Below are 21695 nucleotides of genomic sequence, written 5' to 3'. Positions count from 1 at the left end.
GTCAAGCCCACTTTGAGGATGGGGCTGCCAACAGAAGGGTGTGGTGGTCTGAGGCTGGTGACCACATGTGGAATTCCAGAGCTCACCTGGATATACTGTCAAAGCACAGATCCTTTTTGGTTTCTCAGTAAAGATGCTGATGTCTGTTGTGGTAGACATTGAGTTGAGTTCAAGGAATGCTGTCACTGACATGGTACTACTTCTGCTGTAAGATGTGCTGTTACAAAATTAAAGAACTGTTCTTTTAATACTTATGCCATTCTTGTGATGCCTGGTTTTTAAGGAAATGTTGGCTTTGTATTAACATTACAGTTAATATTAGTGAAATAACTAAAATAATCTGCCAGGATATGAACGTCAGCTATGAATTCTGAGAGATTCTCAGTATGATATTTCAAAGACAAGATTTGTTTTGAAAGTCAGGGTTAATTCTCAAGATTTGTTTAGAAAAAAAGTTGAGCTTAGGATGCAGTGACCTATCAGACTTTTTTCCCTAAACACAAATTAACGCTTGCTTTTATCTCAGTTTGTCTGACTGAGGTCAACCTCAATAGCTTGCTGAGTTGCAGCTCACTGTAGTGAATGCTGCACAATTTGGAACCCATTTTCAATGACTTGGGTATAAAATTAAAAATTTTGGGGAATAATTTTGGGTCTCATTTCCCTGTCAGTGATACCGAGCTGGTGGCGTTAGAACAGAATCTGTTTTTCTTTTTAATTAAGAAAGAAATGGGTAACTTTTTCCTTGTTTGGCAACTGTTCCCATTTTCAGAAGCAACAAATCTCTGCCACTTTTGCAGGGAAAGAAAGGCTTTGAGATGGTAGAATCTTCACCATATCAGGAACCATTAATGTTAAATTTTCTTCTGTGTGTGTATATATGTTGTTAGGCCACCTTAATATTCAGCAGCTATTTTATATATGAAAGTGAGCACAGACATAAAGGACACATAAGAAATACTGAAATCATAGAAGAACTGCTTTAGGATACAGCAGTGTGAAAGTTCAACGTATTCCCCCTTTCTCCCCCCCCACAAAAAAAAAAATCCAACCATATAGTACAGCCTTCCCCGTCTTTTGTTAGGAGCCACAAGACTTTAACAGTTAGAATGAAAGACCATTCCTTTATTGGAATAATAAAGCAATTGAAAAATATTTTTTCAATTGAAAATTATTATTTTTGGAATAAAGCAATTGAAAACACTGAATAATGACTAAAATTGTAAATGCCATTTGCACCCCAACTTCATTAGGACACTCTCATTCCCTCTTCTGTCTTCCATGCTTCTTGGGATCCATGTGTTGAGTCATACAGTTGCTGGTCAGGTCAAGCTGTAAATCAGGTCACCAGAGTGATTCAAATTAAAAACAAACTTGCAGTAAGAAACTTGGAATTTACATTGTCAGCATTCTACTTAAATGCCTCGCAGAGCATCATTGCCATTATCTAAGCCATCTCTTGTTTGTATTCAGTTTAGAAGGCATGTATTTACAGCCGAAACAAAATCTGTCTATTCTCAAAGCTACAACTTCAGCTCCCCTGTCATCTTCTCATCTACAGTTTGTCTTCTGGACCCTCTGATTAAAAGCACATCAGGCCCATCTATCATTTGAAAGAGCGTTTTGATACTCGCCTCCCTAAAATTTTTCAAAGCAATTTCTGAGTTAGTGAAAGATGTGTAAAAACAATATGCATCTATGAAGTGTCTGCTGTCTGAAGTTAGCTCTTGTTTGCAATTTTCTTGCTAGTACCTCTGGCTTGCAATGCACAAGTTGAATTTTGTTTCTAAAAACCCTGCTCTAGTGAAGCTTCCAGCAGTGCACTCTTCTGTCACAGGCGGTGTGGGTTTGGAGGGCGAGGAGAGCACTGTTTTTTCCTCAGTTTATGAAGCTGGGATTTACTCTGCAGCAGGTCGACTGCTTCACTGGGTTCTTCTGCTTTGACACTGGATGAAAGAACAGGGACTTCTGTATGCAGTTGTGTAGAAATTCGTGGTCAAGGATTACTCCATGCTATTTGTGTTAGAGACTCTTTCTGAGAAGCTCTCAAATACAGTGGCATTGCTTCCTCTGGGGTAGGAGGTATCTTGTACCTCCTCAGTGGCTTTTGCTCTGTCTGGAATTGCTTGTGTCATCAAAAGAACAGAGAGAACTAAGTAGCTGGAACAGCTCTGAAGGTAGGTGATGGGGCTAATTGCACATCTGTTCTGCGTATGAGAAATACAGAAAATTCCCAAAGACAATGACTGTCTTCAGCAATTCAAATTTCCAATCAGGAAACTTGTTTTTTTTCCCCCCTCTTTTGTTTCCTTCACTTGGAATTTCATTTGGAGGCATTCCTTTTTTTGGGGGAGAAAAGGCAATTATCCTTCTCATAATTATCTTGCTTCTGAAAGACCCCCTGTGTTGTGATTGCTGTGCCTTGAGTTGCAACACAGATAAGCTACAACATATGTGATGTGCAAGCAGTTGTAGCATTCCCCTTACATCACCCTAGAGCACAGTGAGAGATTTAAGGTGGGAGAGAATCCAAGCCCTAATCCCTGTTTTGTTCTTGAAACCACTTAGTTGCATCTTTGTTTCTTTTATGCTTGCAAGTCCTGTTCTGAAATGATGCTACTGTTGGTATTTTTTTTCCTGCAGGCTTACTGAAAAATACTCTTAAGGCTGTATGCTTTGTTTATTGGCTATGGATTTTTAGGTTTGTGGTTGCCTGCTCTTACCAGAGTCACTGTTGTCTTTTTTGTTGACCCAAATGTCTCTGTGTGGCTTCAAGACTGCAGAGCACAACGCGCTTGCACACACCAGCATCGATGCCCCTTTTATCTGCTCTCCCTCACAGAAGCTCAAGACCTGGAATCCCCAGACTTGATCTCTTGCACAGGTTGCTCAGTTTGACATAGAACCATGCTAAGCATGAGGGGGAGCTGATGTTCTCCATTTTGTGCTTTTTACCTACAAAACTGTACTAGTATCAAGTTGATGGTTTTTCTATTGTTGTGTCGTTTGCTGTTCTTCCTCTGAGCAGTTTGTTTTCATGGACTCAATACTTTCACCTTTCAGCCTCTAAAACCTCCTAGGCTGAGGAGCTCACAACGTTTTTCCTTCATGACAAGTTCACATTTGCCCATGGTTGAGAGCAGCCCCATTCAGTGTACCGTCTAGAGTCAGGTCACCTTTGTTGAATGCTCTTCTTGTAATCAAAAGTGCTAATGCTTCTGGTTTGTACAATGGGGGCTGTTCCTAGTATCTAGGGCTGTTTTTAACTTTTCAGCTGTGTTGACTGTAGTAGCTCAGCAGTGCTATTGGTCTAAAGGAGTACTCCATAAATTCACTGCCTGACAAGCAAATATAACAGCACGAAAGTGTGCTTGGATTTCTGTGGTGCTTTGTCAACCTCAGTAAACCAAAGAGCAGTCAGTATTCTATGAGGTTGTTTTATTTCCCTTTGGTATTAAGAAAAAGTTAATAGTAGAATAGAGGTATTTACTAATGTGATTCAGATTTAATATTCCGCTTAGTTTTGTTTTGGTTCTGATTCTTAATCTTGATTTAGCGAATGCTGTGCCCTTCCAGCTTTCTGTTTACATCTTAATAGAAGAGCATGGCAAAGCATGCAATGTGAATAAATCATTGGATTTAGGTGATCGTAGATCTAAATTTGAGTTACAAAGTATATATGTATAGTAGCTCTATTATGCAAATAAATATGTGCTTGGAACTGATCCTTAGCAAGTGACTCACAAGATGTTGTTCCAACTATTAGTCAGTTGTTGATAAATGCCTATTGCATAAGAAATAACTTACCCAGAGTTACAATTTCACAGTAACATGGGCTCATTGATGATTTTTTAATATGTAGACCTAGAACTTTTCTCCCAGGTATTTTATAACCAGATGTCATTTTTGTTTTACAGCTGCTGCTGAGGGCAAAGGGAAAAGTGGGGAAGACTTTTTTCAGAAGGTAAGAAAGTTACTGTAATTCTATCATAACAACTGACTAGACAAAAAATGATGCTCTTTATTTATTCATGATTTCTACTAGTGAAATTTACGGTGCAGTTTCCACTGTGTGAGCAAATCCATTTCTTCAGTTTTGCTGTTTAACGCCTACTAACCATCAGCTTTCTGTAAACTGTAATGATAAGTATTGCTCTTTGGTGTATGCTACTGTAATTCACTTAAAAGCTTAATTATTCTTCAATGGGAAGTTTCAAACTAGGGGAAAATATTTTCAAAACCTAGTAGCAGGTTTTTCAAACCCTAGTAGCAGAGGGTTCACCAGAAAGATGGTGTGGTGGTCTTAACATTTTAGTCTGTGGATAAACACTACATCCTGTTATTGAAGAAATGACATGAAACTTATTGTGCTATCGTTGAAAGCATAAATATTTGGTTGAGAAATGCAAAGTCCTTTTAAGAAAGAAATGCACAATCCACACAGTGTTTCAATAATGTCTGTGGTTAGACAGAGGCACGGAAGGACTGGAAAAAATAGTCCCACAGTAACTCGGCTACAAAGAGAAACACGAACAAGAGTAATGGCTTTGAAATTGCTTTTTACAAAGCAACGTGGGTTTTTTAATGAATAATGTGTAAATTAGTATTTGAGTCGATGAAGATAGTGCATGTAGTATGCAAATAAAAATGAGCTGCTTTGTCTTTCTGCACTCCAGAGAAAACAGTGTAAACATTCAGGTTGTATCCAGAAATGCCTTGAAACTTCATCTTGATTAGCTGTCTGTTAAACAAGTGGCTGCCCTTATTTTCCATATTTTGTTCATACTTAGAGATCGTACTTTCAAAAGATATGTTTTTAAATGTGAAAGAACACTTTATCCTGTATGAGATCAGCAGATGCCCTGATCAAGGCTGGAGGGGGAGGAGTGTGGATAATGGCAAAATATCTGTTTTATTAAGTATTACATGGGATTCTTAGATTACATTCTTGCACTAGATTACATTAGACTACACTGGGACTGACAAATGAGTTAGTTTTCTGAATGTGCTGCTTAATTTTCATGATTAGCGTGCACAGATGGGGGATGTGTTAAGAATTCATCTTTAGAATGTTATTAAAATGTGTGGATTTGTTTTAATTTGAAGCAACAAAGCCTTAAAGCAGGTACTTCGTTCTACACATCACTTTATGGTACAATATTTTCTCGCCCTTATGTAAAATGGCTCATACTTCTTACAGCTGAATGTTTCCTCTGTGGAGTTGAATGACTTGCATGTTTAATGTGTTTGGGTACTTGATTATTTACTCTAGGTGTAATCTACCTTAGAATTACACAGTTGTTAGTATAGCAAAAAATTTTGTTTTGAATTTAATAGGAAATGGAATGTCCTTTGTGAATAAGAGTATATTACTTAGCAATATTGATATGTCTATTTTGGCATAAGCCTGTGAAGTTATTATTTAGGCAGAGTGTGGATGTAGCAACAGTTAAAAGTGGTTCACTTCAACTAAAGCTCTTAGTGTCTGAGCAACTCTGTAGTTTAACGTACATTAGTGAATCTTCTCTGTACGTACATGTGATACTACAGCTAATAAAAACAGATGGAAGCTATCTTCACAAGTTTTCTTTTTGTTAAGAAAAAATCTTTGGACAGTGTCTCATGGCTTACTCACAGTCTGTCTGTGCAATTTCCTTTAATCAAGGTTACGTTTTTTCCTTTCTCTCATGTGAAATGAATAAGGCAGTTTCTGGAGGTAAAACGAAGACTTCTGATGTGTTTCAGGTTGTGTAGTGAGGAAGAGTGATTTGAAACATTGAAAATATATTGGAAGCTAAGGGAGAAAATACTTTCAGAAACTTAGTATGAATTTGAAGGTGTTTTTAAAATGGCTTATAAAATGAGCCTCTCCAGAGCTGTATTATCAGACTTTGGAGTTGATTGGTGAGGAGAAGGGAGCCACTTACGAGTGACATCAAGATTTGAGAGTGTAATTTGCATAAATACTGTTGTGTATAACATCTTCAGACAGTACAGATGTTTTCTGACAAATGTGTTGCGTTTACTGTGGGTTGAAAGAAGTGGGCTGGGTGTGAGAAGTTTTCATGCGAGTGCTTCAGTGACAATGGGCAAAGGCTCAGAAGGTGATTCAGTTTGAGAGAGGCAGATAAAAAGAGAAGAGAGGAGGCCAGTACTGGAGGCAACAAGGCAATGCTGATTGCTCGCAGATGGCCTGGCTTGGTGGCTGGGCCATGAGAGACAGCTCAGCTAGTGTAAGTTAGACGTCAGGAGGAACAGAAGTTACTCATGCTCCCTGAGCTGGGCTTGAAGCCAGAACTCATCCCGGATTATTAACACAAGTTTTGTGGTGCTAAGTTTTTTTTACTGATCTTCCAACATGAGTAAGCAGTATTGCTGCCATTAATTTTTGTAATAAAGTAGGCTTTAGTGGATATGAACTGTTCCTATCAACTTCTTGCATTAAAAGCTTAATAACAGTTCAAGTATCAAGGTATCATTTCACTGAGCATATTAGCAGAACCAAGTATGTATTCTGCTGATGGAGTTGCAGAATTAGCCCTTGTTCCCATCAATTCTTTACTGTGTGGGACAATATGGCCATCATTTCTGCCATATTGTGGGGAAGATGGTGATGATGTACAACTTCCACTTTTCTGGAATTAAATATGAGAAAGAAAATAGCGAAGTGTTCTTCTCTAGTGTTACTTAATAATAATCTGAGGACTTCATCATGCTTTCAATGTTTTTAATCTTGACTACTGCTTCAGAGTTGGGGGAAGACCTAACATAGTCTAATAGATTTTTCAAAACCCTTGGCAGTTGCTAATTACTTAAATAAATAAATAATAGTTTTCTCTCCAAATCACTCTGGTTTGTGGTTCAGTGACAGGTAATATTAATTAAGCATGAACTGGTTGGCTGCTATTACATAGAACAGCTAATGCGAAATATAATTGTGGGTCTTGCTCTCTCTATTATTGTTCTCATTTTTTCTGTGGGTAATAGTTAATGTAAAATTATTACTTGATCCAAAGCCCACTTGCAGTCGATGGCAGAATTTTTCCATTGAGTTCTGTAACATCTGGTTCACGCCTCGTGCTAGCAAGGCCCTTCCCAGACAAAGCCAGGACGTTGTTCCAGGGAACGTATAATTTATGTAGCATTATAGATATGCATGGCACTTTCATGTAAAATGTAAGAAGGTGATGGGTCTCTGCCGTAAGGAATTGGTAATCCAAAACAGATGAGAGTTGGCTGCATGGACAGAGGGGAATTTAATACATCATTTCTGCTTGCTTTTTGTTCTGGCCTCCTTGCCTTGTCTCTATCTTTTTCTAATATTTGGAAATCTTAGTGCTAAATGATAACCTCTAACTCTGAAATTCCTCAATGCATCAGTGCATGTAGAACTTGAATCACAACGCTGATGGGAGAATGCTGGGATTCAGCTGACTGGAGTTCTTAGGCTAATATGGGGCTTTGTGCTCAGAAAGAGGGCCTCTGGAAATGTGCACATGGGGTTCAGCCCAAGTGCTTAAATGTAGGTTGGGTGTAACTCCTCACTGCAATGTGGTTCAGTGTCTAAAGGAAGGCTAGGGTTTTCTTTGCTCATTTTCTTCGTAAAATGAGTCAGACATTTGAACGTACTGCAGTTTTAGAAGTGTTAATCAGTGAAACTATCCTTTAAAGCTAGCTACTTCTCCAGGATAAAGATGAGAAACACTACAATAGAAGATTAAAGGAAAAAAACTAAGCACAGATAGACATACCTAATTGCATCTTTCATCACTTGTTGATCAGACTGAAATTGTCATCTGAATTAGTTAATAATGAATGTATGAACTAATGAATTAGTTAATAATGAATGTACACTACTTTCAGTTTAGGATACTCTCATAGCAAGAGGCAGTAAGGAAACAGTCTCAAGTTCAATTCATTTAAGGTAATAGTATTGTGTTCTACAGAATCCTTTATTTTCACTTGTTTATTCTTTGAAGAGCATTTGTTGGGATGATGTTAGGCAGACATGAACTTTTGCAAAGTGCATGTGTGAATATGCTGACAGAGTTATTGTGTACATGAATGGTTTTGTAAGTACGTATTTATATAAATGTAACCCAAGATGTCTCTGTCTGCTGTAGGTCATGCTGGAAATTGGTCAGTATTGCTTCTTAATCTTCGAACATGAAGTGTGTAGGTAAAGCTCTAAATGTGCATGATTTTAGTGCACTTTGAGACATAGGTATTAATCATTGACCGGAAACTAAGATGTCCCAGACTGATTATAATGTTGTTCAGCAGAAACTTTTGATGGGGTTTGCATGTGTCTTCATCCATGACTTCTCTGAAACTTTGTATTTGTAATTAACGTTTCCCTAAGGCTATACTCTCATTTCTGATGGCACTAGTGTTGCTATTGGACTAAGGGTTTCTTCCAGTGCTATGTATTTTGCTAATTAGATATATTGAATTCGTGTTTGATTATGCACCATCATTATTGTGGGCTTTATATTTCAACTGCAAGAACCAGGAGCAGCTGTGACTTGCAGATACTGGTTCCACACCTTCAATCTTTCTGTGTAGGAATCAATTCATATATCTCCATTAGCGTTAAATTGTATGTAGACTTTCAGCTCAGAACATGTGTTTAAGGGTTTGCAAAGGTGATACAGTCCCAGTACTTGTTTCAGTGTTAGTCGGTAGTGCCACGAGCTTCTAATTTGTTTAGCTTCCTCTCAGTTAGCTTACCAGGAAGGTAGAGAGGCGGCTCCAAGATATTGGTATGGATGAGAGAGTTGAAAGAATATCAGTAGTCAACATTTGCAAAAAATCATGAGATTGAGAATTTGGTCCCCCTTTTAGCGAAACTGCAACAAAAGAAACGAAGAGACTATTCAGGTTAGTTCAGTTTTACTAAAAAGGTAAAGCAAGTATGTTCACTTGAACTTTTCACTTAGTTTGGGGAAGCCTGAGTGATGGGAAGACTGTCTTCTTGCAGATAAGTTTTTGTCACGTTTCTACTGTAGCACTGTTCCATTAAGGGAATGGAGTACTCATGAGACCTTTAACATGCAAATGAAAAAAATCATGATCTTTAGCTTAATCTTTGCTGCTTCTGATATAGTGGGAGTGATTTCGAGAGTTAGCCTGTAGTATGGAAATGCTGTCTGATGGGTCTAGTTATTAAGGCTTTTACATGTGATGGTCACTTCAGAGCACTGATTGTCCCTGCTGATGCTGTTGTACTTAACTTCTTCTGTCAGGAGAGGGCATTTTGATCCTTTCAATGGAGTGAAGATTTGCTTCATGATGTGGAGCTCAGCCTGAGATCCAAATGAATCAGTTTAGTTGATGAGGAAGTCTTAATTTACGTACTCTCACTGCTATACTTCAGATTTTGTGCATGATCTCTTGCAGTTTAAAGCAACAGAAGGGAAAGTTTGTCATCACAGTCCCCACTGAGATGCTTAAATCTTTCCAGTTAGAAAGTTCAGAAGAAGGATTTTTGACCATGAAATGCCTTGATTCTTTCTGTGAAACTGTTGAAAGAGGAGGTGAGTGAGAATGATGCACATTCGTAACATAGACTGGGTTCTGGATTTGTTGGAAGGAAACTGCCTGTTCTACTTGGGGGGTAGGGGAGGAAGAGTTGGCTGCCAGTTGCTCCTCCAGCAGCATGCTGTGGGATGTCACTGCTAAGTAATCTTCTCAGATGAATTTTTGCGTTTTTCTCCTAGTACTGTTTAGAATTAATGTTGTAACACAGATAAATTAATAGGGCTTTTTTTTTGTGAGTTCTTCGTTTTTTTAAAAAAAAAAAAAAAAAAAAAAAAAGTTGAAAGGTTATATATTTTCACTCAGAGTGGTCAGGCACTGGAACAGGTTGCCCAAGGAGGTTGTGGATGCCCCATCCCTGGAGACATTCAAGGCCGGGCTGGATGTGGCTCTGGGCAGCCTGGTCTGCTGATTGGCGACCCTGCACAGAGCAGGGGGTTGAAACTAGATGAGCATTGTGGTCCTTTTCAGCCCAGCCCATTCTATGATTCTGTGATATGTTGTTTTAGCCATTCAGTCAAAAGAAAAGCATGATCTTGGATTAATATCTCAATCGAGGGCTCATAAAACATGAAGTTAAGGTAAGGCATAAATGCTTCTCTGTAGGTAAGGGCAATTAACTGATAACTTTCTTTCCTACTGTATTTATAAAGGAAATAAGTACAGAGTTTAGTGAACGTGACTGGTGCAAGAGGTTTGCTTAGTGCTGTTTTTAGTTTAGTGGGGGTTTTTTTTGTTTTTTTGTTTTTTTTTTTTTTTTTTTTTTTTTAGATTTTAGATTGCAGCAGCAATAATTAGTGTGCACCCGTCTTAAAAAAAATTTTTTCCCATTTTATTTTAGGTAAAATTTAGGTTTTAAAAAAAAAAAAAAAAAAAAAAGCTATGTGTGCTTGTTCTTTTACCCTCTGGTACTAATCTGACGATATTGTAGTGCAAGCTGATCTTGTTTGCAGGTGCTACCTTAATTGCCTTTACTTTATATTAAATAGCTTTCTGAAGTATTAAAAGCTGATATCCATTGATCAGTACTATGACTAGATTGCCACACTACCTATGATGTTAATCTTGTTTTCTAATTTTAGCTTCTCTGTTTCATCATTCTGCATGTGATTACCTTCTTGATAATTATGTTAAGAACAGGTTCTGAAAATGTGCTAAAGATGTCAGTGTGTGTTTTTGTTAATCTGGGCTACGGTGTAGTCCTTTAAAACATCCTGCTTGGCTTGTTTGTGAAAGTCTCAACATTTGTACATGCAGACCACAAAATTATGGGTCATGAGAAGTTAAAGGAAAGCATGTTCATATTTTTGCTTTTGGCTGGAAACTATAGAAATTCCATTTGGAAAGAGAGATGTGTTTTTGTTGCATTTTTATACCTGAATCTAGATTAGCTGGAAAATTCTGAAATACTTTCACTTTTTTGGATGAGGTTGTTTTGGCATTTAATGCAGGTAATTTTAAATTAAAATCAATTGAAAGAAAATGGGCTAATTCATATGTGAAGATCAAATTCCTCTGATCTTGGAATAAATAACTCACAGTGGAATAATAAAATATTTCTCTTTGCCAATATTTAACCTCATCCATGTCGGGTATCCCAGATGACAGTCTGTAGAATCATTTCAATATTAGCCTTTTCAAAGACAGGTAAAATTGCCAAGGTCTAGTCTTTTAGAAGGACTACCACTAGAAGGAGTAATTGCATACAAGTGGTTTGTAAAAATATTTGGGGTTTTTAGCAGTTGGAAAATAATACAGGAAAACGTTATAGCTCTACCCCACCTCCAAGGGATGCATGCGTTCATTTCCTTGTACCTGGAAGGCTCCTCTTCAAATTGCTCTTTGCAGAACCTTGCACAAATGGCACTGAATCATTACTCTGCTTTTGCATTATCCAATTGCATAGTTTTGAAGTATCTTTCCTTGCTTCACATCCACCTGTTTTGCACTGTCTCAGAGACGAGAGTGATTCTGATATTCATGGATGTGGTAGTCTGTAGTTATTCAGTTTGACTTCTTAATATTTTGCCCAATCTGCCAGCTCCAGTGACTTGGCAGGGAGTAACTTCACCTCTAGCCTCGAGAATACTGGAGATAGTTCTTGTTGGAGAAAGGATTTCTATTTATTGGTGACAAACCAAAATGGGAGTTTGTTGCCTACGTTGTCTCTGCTTAACTGGAATGTTGTATCAGTACTTAAAAGTAACTTCAATTGTATTGGAATGCTGGTTATTCTTGTATTTTTTAACTAAGATTATTTTGAGCAGAATGTTGAGCTTGAAATGTTTGTCACCAGGCCCTTAGACAGGCTTGTTATCAGAAATGGTGCATGTTGGCCTGTGAAACACTCCAAGTGGGAAAACTAAGTGCTTCATGTTAACTTCCATTGTTTGATGGTTGAAAGCAAGGTATGTTGCAGTAGTTATGTTCACACAAATTCTCAGTGCCATTTCAGGTGACAGAGACAAAGCTGCTCTTGCAGCACTGGCCGCCCTTGGGCCCTGTGACCAGCAGACTTGCCATGGCTGTCACTGAGCAAGAGGCGTAGCTTTGAACATCTGACTCCTTTCAAGTTCTTTGCTTGAAAGTTATTTGGGTTGTGTGTTAGAGCTCTCAACAGAGTGATTTTCTCACTGACACAAGACTAAGCATGTGGAATTCTGGGGGCCATAGGTTACCATTTCTGCTCCTTGCAATAAGGCAGTGAAAGCTGAAGTACCATCTAAACTCATCTGGGGTTTTGTTGGTGATTTAAGCCTTAGAGGGATGTGTGTTTTTCATGTCTAAATTAGGCAACCTAGAAGGAAATTACTTTGAAGTCAAGAACTCAGTTGTTCAAAAACAGTGCCTGGACAAACAAATAAGAACTACCAGTAGGCATACAATTTAATTGCTTTCTAGGCTTTTTTAATAGCATGAAAAAAAAAACACCCTATCTGCAAAACCTATTCCAGTATGTTAAATAAAAAGTTCTTAAATGTAGATTGTGATACATGTACTTCTCTAAAATAGGAATTTAATTTGAACTTATTTTTTGAACCTATAATTTTTCATTGCTTCAGTGCTCTGTGCCTTGAAAAGGCCTGTATGTGACTCTGAAAGTAATGGTTCCTATTTATTTGCAGGGAAACTACAAGAGATACTAAGAGCACAATAACTCTGAGAGAGCAAATTCTCAGCCACAAAACACTCTTTTCTCAACAAAGTCACCTCATTTAGCTATACGTATTTGCCAGCAATAAAAAGCAGTGCTCATGATGCACTCGTAAAAATTTATGTTGGTGGAGATGACCCACTGTTTCACAACTGTTATTGACAGCATTTTTGGTAGAAAAATGTTGCCTGTCCAGTCTGCCTTTCATCAACTCAAATGGATGGGAGTCAGAAGGCACCAAATACAAACTATGTATTTATGTGGATGGAGTAGGAGTCCAGCCAAGATTGGCAAAGTGCTCCGCAGTATTCCAGGTGATGTGGGACTTGACACTTGTGTTGCAAGAGAGAGGTTGCTGCCTTCTCTGGCCTGACTCTGGAATTTTAAACCTTAAGCTTAGTTGGTGATGATAGTTGGTATTGATAGATGATATAGTAATCAGACTTGATGGTTTGTCCCAGTTCCAGAAATCCAGATGGACCACACTTTTCCTTTCCCAAAAGGCAGTACACATTTCTATACCTGCTGAGGGCTGTATGTTGAACTTTTTTCTCTGATGGACAATTCATGTTGTTGCTCTGTGGACTGCTGCTATGATGCTGACTTGCTATGGTGACACATGTATTGTCACCAGTAATGATGCAACCCAGGAAACTGTCACCTTCAGCCTTGTATTGGCTCAGTAGGACCTGATAAACTTATGTGCTGTTCTTTCTCTTCCTGCGTGAACATTTTTGGGACTTGCCTGGCACAAGCCTTGTGATATTGCAATATTGCCACCATCATTTCCAGTGCATTGAAGCTGATATTCAGTTCTGTACGTGATTCCCTTGATTCCCATGATTGGTGGACCACAGTCCACCAATTTTGCAGATGAGCTGACTGATTGCTGCTGACTGACTGCTCTTCACTTTGTGATGTGACAGCTGTGTGTCACAGCCATCTGGAATGTGGCTCGTTCTCAAGTGGTTGTCATCATTGCTGAAATGCTCCACCTACCAACTCACTCTGCTCATATCCATTGTTTGTTCTCCCTAAATGTTCAGCAACCATCAGTGAATTTTAGTGGATGCAATTTTTTCCACATGGAGGAATTGAGTGATGCACCTTTGCCCCATTCTCACTTTCATTTCAGGTGCCATTGTGTCAGACTGCCCCTCTGCTGGCATCTGTTGCATGGCAATTCTATGCAATGAAGTATTGGTAAGAAGGGTCAACCTCTACTGCCACCTGACCAACATCTGCCTCTGGCATCAGGGGATAACATAATAAAATAGGAAGAATTAATTTCAGAACAGCTGTCATATTTTTCTGTTGTAGTCAACAAGGTTGAACTGAGGAGATTGATTTCCCACACTGAAAGAGAGAGGTTGTTTATTCATGAAATGAATTACTTGTTTATTTCCTTGTTTCAACTGATAGCCACATCTGTGATTTTCTTAAGTTCCTTTTTGTTATTTCAGTTCAAGTGGACTAGTTTTTATGTTGAAGTTAAAAAAACAAACATACAAACAATTGCAGAGATGCCCTGGCAGATATAGAAAAGTGACAGATTCATTTTTTTTACCCCTTTTTTTTTTTAATTTAATTTTTTTTTTTTTTTTTTTTTTGCACCGTGAGTAAGGACTGATACAGAAATAGGTGAGGTGGATAAACCGAAGAGATAAAGCGAAGGAAAATTGTTTGTTTTTTTTTTTAAAAAAGTTTAACACAAATTATAATAAAACTGCTGCCACTGAACGTATTGCTTATAAGAAAAGCAAAGCCTTTTCTTCATCTATTTTGTCTGAATTCTAAAATGTTTGTGTTTTTTTAAGAAAATTTTACTTTGTTTTTCCTTTGAGAGCATTCCAGCTTTCATCCAAAGTCAGCTGTTTTAATGTAAAAGCTCTCCAAGTGTTTAAACAATAAATTTCTCAAATAAGTTCTAAGTAGCTGCAGTTCTTGGAGGGTGAAAGCTTTTCCTCCAACTGTCTGAGCTGTAAGTCTCTATGCTATTTTTTTCTTCTTAAAAACTCAGTGATCTGCAACTAGAGCCAGTTTTTCATTGTCAGGGCACAGCCCTGTCTGTTCTGATTGTGTCTCCCACATCTTGTGTCATCTTCTGTGTGTTTTTCACGGTATGTATTACTTGTATCTTTTGGCTGTATAAATGCTATGATTTCTTCTGGGAAAGGGGAGAAGAAGAGGCAGATAAATAACTGAAGAGTTTCTCCATTAAGAACCATCTTGATTTGTTTACTGTGTGGTTAAATCTTGCTGACAAATGTGCCTAGTCCTGGTCAGTTGATTCTTCAAGGTTGAGGCACTATAGATTAGTGCAAATCCTGATACTTAGTTAATGTGAAAAGAAGGGAAACCTGACTAGAAGTGATCTTCAGCAATCTACGTGATCAGGAACTCAAATTTACTCATCCCTTGACTGAATCCTGTTTTACAACTGATGTATTTCTACTAATATAATATGTATATACGTGTGTTGCTGGCAGAGCAAGTTTTGTGTTCTGTTTTGTTAATATGAGAGTAGCACTGTTGTTCTCAGAGTATGCTGTGTAACATCAAGTTTTCACTAATAAAGTATCCCATTGCAACATGCAATTGAGGTTTTGATGGGGTGATTCCAAGTTTGTTTCATGGAAAAAGAAAAAAAAAATCCTGGGTCTTACTCTTTTGGGCACTTAAAACTGAGTAAGTTGGAATGGTAAAATGTGAAGCTGAGATAACAGTCATCTATACTATGCAGAATTTCAAGTGTAGCAGCTGGAAAAGAAGCTGGTTTCTTTGTGGCATTCCTGCCACATACAGTAAGTATTAAAAAAATAAAAATAAAAAGAATACAACTCTTTGCAGTTTTGATCTGCTTCATAAAAGTTCTTTAGCTATTGTTTGTTGTAATATATAAGCCTTATTTTTGACATGCAGCTCCAATTCTTCTTAAGGGTTCCTATGACAACCCTGATTTGTCAAATGTAACAGGATATTTTTGTGGCAGACCTTTTTTTTGATTCTCAAATTGGTTGACAGATGAGGTTATTTTCATGGGTGAAAAAGTGTTGCAGCAGAAACTTTTGTTATATAAATGTAATTTTCAAATACATGGTAAATGATTATGCTCAGATTGGAATTTATTAAGAAGTTTACTGGTTAGAGTTCAAAGCCAGCAATGCTCTGATTGTGGTTAAACTTCAATAAATGCACATAATTTAAATGCATACAGACATTTTTCTGCATAACTGATACAGGAGATAAACTTATCTTTGTAGTGACCAAATTGTGAACCTTCTTTTTCATCTAATGTGGAGGTACTTTGGCTTGCATTCTGAGAAGGACCTGAAGGTATTGGGCAGCCAAGCCTCAGAGCTTGGTAGTTAACTCAGTTAACTCCTTTTCCTTTGAAGATCTTGTGCATCTTTGTCCTCAGAACATGTGCACCTCTGAAGCCACTTTGATTTTCTTTTGGTTTATTGTGACAAGTATGACGGGTTTAATTTCTTTAACAAATTTCCCAGCTTTGAGAAGTTACAGTACTGATGGGACATGAGCATTATTCAAGACAAATGTTATCCTCTCCACTTTTGTTTCTTCTCTTGTAGTCCTCTCTATGTTGGAACTTTTGTTTCAGCATCTCCCTTCTCCTTTCATTTCTTCCTTGCTATTTTCTGTGCATTTCTTTTCCTGCTGTACAATTAGGAATAACATGGCCTAAAGCCCTCTGTTTAAAAGTGGATTCTTGGAAATGGTGTTTTTCACATCTGGATTGGAAAATTGTGAGAAGCAGGTATATGTTGCTGATAGAACTTCCTTCTCCTGGAAATGTCTTATTTCATCTATAATTTATTATCTAATAGTTGCTGAAACAAAAAATATAGTATAATGAGATGTGGCTAACACTTCTAGATTTTCCAAGTGGTGTGCTGATCTGGAAGTTGTTCTGGTGTATAAAGATTTGAATGGAGAAGAGTTAACGATTCTTAGCAAAGTCTGCCTTAATTTTGATCTATACTGCTGTTGAAAATTTATTTGTGATGCAGCTGATTTCTTATTACATTTTCTTCTGGGAAGTGACTTTAATTGTTTTGGACTTAATTGCTTGAGTTTTTTTTTTTTTTTTTACCAATGACTAGAAATGGTAAAATACTTCTCTTCATCTGATTCCCTCACCCTCATCATGAATGAATTGACTTTTTTGGATAATATCCATGTTTATTTTATTTTTTCATTTATTATAATTTTATAATTGTCGTTGGTATAAGCAATCCAAAGAATGCATTCCTATGTTTTCTCTGCTTGTGTAGAAATTAAACAAATAGTCTTTATGGAGGAGGAGCCCTGAGAGCTGCTGTCTGAAAAGCTCTCTTTGTTGCTTACTGTGTCTTTCCTACTTATGTACATCAGGTGCAGATTAGAAGAACAGCTAAATTAATGTGTTTTTTTCCTAGTTTACTGCATAAATTTATGATGAGCGCATGTGCACTTGTTACTGAAAGATGTTAGTGAGAGTGTTAGCTGAGAGAACTGATTACTGAAATTTTTGAAGGGGCAGCAGCCAACAACTCTCTTGGTGCACAGACAGGATTTTGTCCAGCAACAACAGAACTGGACAACTTACTCCAGATAAACTTTATCAGGGTCTTCTATAATTAGCAAATTTATTAAAAACACCTTGTTTGATCCAGCCTGAGATGGTATTTGTTTGTTTTCATTAGATGTGTTTTCTTGACGTTTTATATAACCATCCTGTCATGGACTAATATGGGCAGATCTTCCTTTTTTTTTTTTTTTTTTTTTTTCTCCAGATAAAATACTATGTTGGTACTCATGTTGATCAGACACTGCCATCTCGAGTGCAGTGAGAGGTGCTTCATCACACTGCTTGATGAGATCTCAACACAGAAGAGCTTTTTAGTCTCAGTAGAGACATGACCCATGTATTTTGGAACTGAATTTCAGTGAAGTCTTTGGTGTCGTTTGGCTCTTTCTCCAATGTTAATGCTAAATGTGTTCGTAATGCATTGTAACTGTCATTATTAAATTCTAGCAAAATATTATCTACCTGGTGGATTTTTTCTCTAAAGCAAAAAAGGCAACAGAAGTCTCTACTGAGCCAAATGATCAGATAGCTTTTGAGGTGCATGTGTGCTTGCAAAGTTTTTTTTTTTTTTTTTTTTTTTTGTAAACTAGTTTGAGATTTACAGCTAGGTTGCACAGTGTTTGATTAAATATTGTCAAACTTATTATCTGAGCAGCTAAAGTGGTAAGTAAAATTTCTGGTTTCTGAACAGCCTCATATTTAAAAATAAAATTGCACTTAGGTCAAGATGAGGCAAAAAAAATCGCACAGCAAAAAACCTTTGAAGGCAAGCAGCTACATCTTTAGACATCTCAAAGGACTTGTTTTGAATTTAATGGTCTGTGCTTAGAAAATATTTAAAGGTAACTTAAAGTATTTTTACTAATCTGTAAACCTTTTGAAATATGCTTTAAGGTAGATTTGGAGCACGTTGGGCCTGGTATTGCTCTCTTGAACTTCATGCGAACAACAGAGCAGCATTATGCTGTAGGTTGTTATTGACTAGCAACTTGATCTAGAGGGAGGTGTCCCTCCTGCAGCAGAGGGTTGGAAGTAGATGATCTTATATGCCTCTCAACCCAAAGCATTCTGTGATTATTGATTTGCTTTTAGGATTTGTACAAACCAAAGAGCCTTCTCAAGGTAATCACCAGTGATACAAGTCAATTACTTGTGCTAGCTATGACTAATAGCAACAGTGAATGATTGTATATAGTAATAAGTCTTGTCAGAGTGTGCTCTTATCTTCTGTAGGAGAACAGTAGAAAATTAATTTTTCTTAAACACTTTCTTTTTCACAGATCATGGAAGAAACAAATACACAGATTGCTTGGCCGTCGAAGTTGAAGATTGGAGCAAAATCAAAAAAAGGTACAGTGTTTCATTATTTTTATTTATACTGTTTGGGACAAATTCTTAAAAGAGTAAAACCATGGAACAAGGAATTCTGCCTGTAGAATAACCTTATAAATAGCAGACAAATTTTTCACTTCAATCTTTTTCTTATTATGAGAGTTTCTTGTTGAAATTTTCAACTTTATGTGAATATCTGATGTACGAGTGTATTTTAAGTAGCTTGTGCTTCTGCAGGCTTTTTGTCAGCACTGAACTACTTCTGTCTTCAGCGTGCATACTTCTGTGTAATTCTACATCAAATCTGAACAATTTTATTGTAGCCAAATCTGATTCATTTTTCTGGTAATGTATATTAGTGGGTCTCCTCTTTCTGTTTAGTTTTGTTTACTTTGTCTTTATAGATTGAGATGATGTGTTTTGGCTAAACCAGTTGAGATAACATACGTCCTTTGTATTCCTGACAGTGAAAGTCTATGATTCTTTGGTTTCTTAAAGAAACTGAATTATGTTCCTTGCTAATGGCTAGTATTATCTCTTTGAAGTTGTGCCTCCTTTCTCTTTTAAATATTCAGCCTACTAAAATGTATCAAGAGTTCTGTTGGGGAAATCTTCCTGAAATTTGCCATGTGGTTTTGTTCTTAAAGAAATGCAATTGAATGGTAATAATACTTCCTTCTCTGCAGAGAAATAATGAAACTAGGAATGTTTTTCAATGTTGTCTGTATTTTTGTTCAGGCTGATACATATTTAAACCTGAGAAAGTGGAGTTCAAATAACTTCTGGCTTGTTTAGAAAGTAATGGTGGAGTTGTAGCCAAACTTTGTAAGTGAAAAAGGTCTTATGAGAAGAAAAATAATCTCTTTAGAAACATACAGGTTTATGAACATCATGTAAAGTGAGATTCAGTCTCTGAGGTACTATCCCACATACTCTTGAAGTATGAATTTTCCACCTGTCTAGAGGGGAAAAAAGAACTGGAGAAGGGAAAACGGAGCAAGAACTCAGGGTGGAAAAAGATGCTGTTATTGTGTGTGTGTGTGTTCATATGTGGGACTAAGTTGCTGCAAATCCAAGCAAAGCAAAAGTTCTTCAGGAAACTATGGCAGAGAAAGATGATGATTGGATGATAGTAGCTTTTTTTTTTTTTTTAACGGAAGGAAAGAAATAAAGCAGTGCTTGCATTTGTTTTCTTGCCAAGTTAAATGAGCCTAGTACTGAAGCTGAAAAGCGTGGGTTAAAGGCCACAAAGAGGGATGAGAGAGTTGGCTGGCTGGAATTCTGGGTCAGTAATTAAAAATGCACATTAAGTAAATTAAACTCTTTTTATCTCCAAGACAAAATAATGTTAGATTGTAAGTGAGGCTCTGTAAGTATGTGGAATGAATTTAAATACCAGGGGAAATAAAATAGCTGAAAGTTATGAGCTGGTAACAATCAAAAACCAGTCGAAGGGGAGAAGAAATGCATGATATAGCTGAGCAGACTGAGTGCTTCTTCAGTGAGTGGTTATCTTGGAAGGCCATCATGCCAGAAATTTTAGATAGCAATGGGCTGCAAATAAGGCATTTGAGCAATATGCTGAGCTACTAATAATGTTTCAAATGCCTGTGAACTGCAGGGTGGCTCTTGAGTTAAGGCTCTTACTCTCTAACTAGCTTTATTCTGGGCAGTTGTGTACATATATACCTAAGATAATAAATTACAGTCTGTGTGCAAGGAACCCCTTAACCCAGAGGTTCCCATTTCTTGTGAAATAAAGAGTAGTTTATATATTCTGTTTACATTTGGTGTCAATTGTTTGCAATTCTGTAACTTTGCATCTGTGGCTACAGCAGCTGTTTATATGGGGAAAATACTCTAAGTGTTCAACATACTCCAGCATTGCTTAATGATGCTGTGATTGAGTGGGGAGTCTGAAACAAATAACTGGCCAGCTCTCAGTGGACTTGAACTCTGAGAGCATCGTATCTTTTGCCATCTCCTTGGCTGGAAACTGAGTGCCTGATTAGCAGTCATTCAGTGAGGGAGAAGCGATTACTGGTGCTCAGTGTTGCAGCCCAGCTGTATCTCGTATCCTAGCATAATCAAATCTAACCCCATTTGTCATGTAACTTTTCATGGTAGTTTGCCTGCAATTTCAGTGGCATCGTACTGTCTTGGTATATGTGGCTTTTGGTCGTTCATTTTAGTTCCAGAAGATAAAGAAAAATCATTAGGTAGACTTAAGTCTGTGCAGCTTCTGTCATATCCGGTCTACTATGAAGTATTTTCTCTTCTTGCTGTTGTCAGCTCTTTGTTTGAGGTTGTTGATGCCTTTCCAGGAAGGACAGCATACCAATTTCTTTCCTAATTACAGCACTTTAGTTGAAATTTGTATGCAATCTAACCATAATAAGGTTCAGAAAGGATCTGAAGGTGAAGTTTTGTACAAGCCCTTGCATCTTATGCTGATCCTTTGAGGAGAAATTTGATAACAGATGAAACATTCAGGGTAGAAACCTTTAAGTTGCTACTTTTTACTTCATATATACTCACTGCAACTTTTACAGTAATAATTGCGAAATGCTATATATTGTGTATTGTCATAGGAGTTCATTCATTTGGGTTTGATGAATGTTTTCTAAAATTTTTGGATTGCAAAATACCTGTTTCTGGGACTCATTGTATATAAAATTTAAACCGTTTAATAATTAAAAATTCTGTTTCATACGAAACTGCTTAAAAAAAAAAACCAAACAACAGCAACAAAAAACTTGTTACAAAGGCTAGAATACACAAATCAATTATCAGCTCTCAGTAGTTACATAGAGACTGAAACAGGAATTTCCTGGCTTTAATGAATACCAGATGCTGCAGTCTTGCTTAAGTGATTGAGGGTAAAGTATTTTGAAATGCACGTTTAGAAAACACACGCACAGGTAGTCTTCTAGTAGCATCTTTGAAAACTTGAACAAATAGCTTTCTAAAAGAGATTCTGTATCATTAAGGCTTTAGAGAGGGAAGCAAAAGATTGTGAAATAGCTCTGTAATGCCCAATTCCTCTCTGCCAGTGACTGAAACAACCAGAATTTATGTTCT

The 21695-nt window shown here is 37.3% G+C and overlaps 1 protein-coding gene across 1 annotated transcript in view; it reads left to right on the top strand.

The window, feature by feature from the left end:
* BICC1 (BicC family RNA binding protein 1) overlaps positions 1–21695 on the top strand; it is a 97712-nt gene that overhangs the window by 28333 nt on the left and 47684 nt on the right. The window contains exons 2-3 of the mRNA XM_042818816.1: positions 3918–3964; positions 18563–18632. Of these exons, the coding sequence (XP_042674750.1) occupies positions 3918–3964; positions 18563–18632 (117 nt within the window). The remainder of the gene's footprint in view (positions 1–3917; positions 3965–18562; positions 18633–21695) is intronic.

The sequence above is a fragment of the Centrocercus urophasianus genome, unplaced genomic scaffold (genome assembly GCF_019232065.1).
Source record: "Centrocercus urophasianus isolate 14NV4802_14NV808 unplaced genomic scaffold, USGS_Curo_1.0 seq_17, whole genome shotgun sequence".
NCBI classification, from domain to species: domain Eukaryota; kingdom Metazoa; phylum Chordata; class Aves; order Galliformes; family Phasianidae; genus Centrocercus; species Centrocercus urophasianus.
Note: the sequence above shows the minus strand (reverse complement) of the source record. Positions and strands in the feature narration are given on the sequence as shown.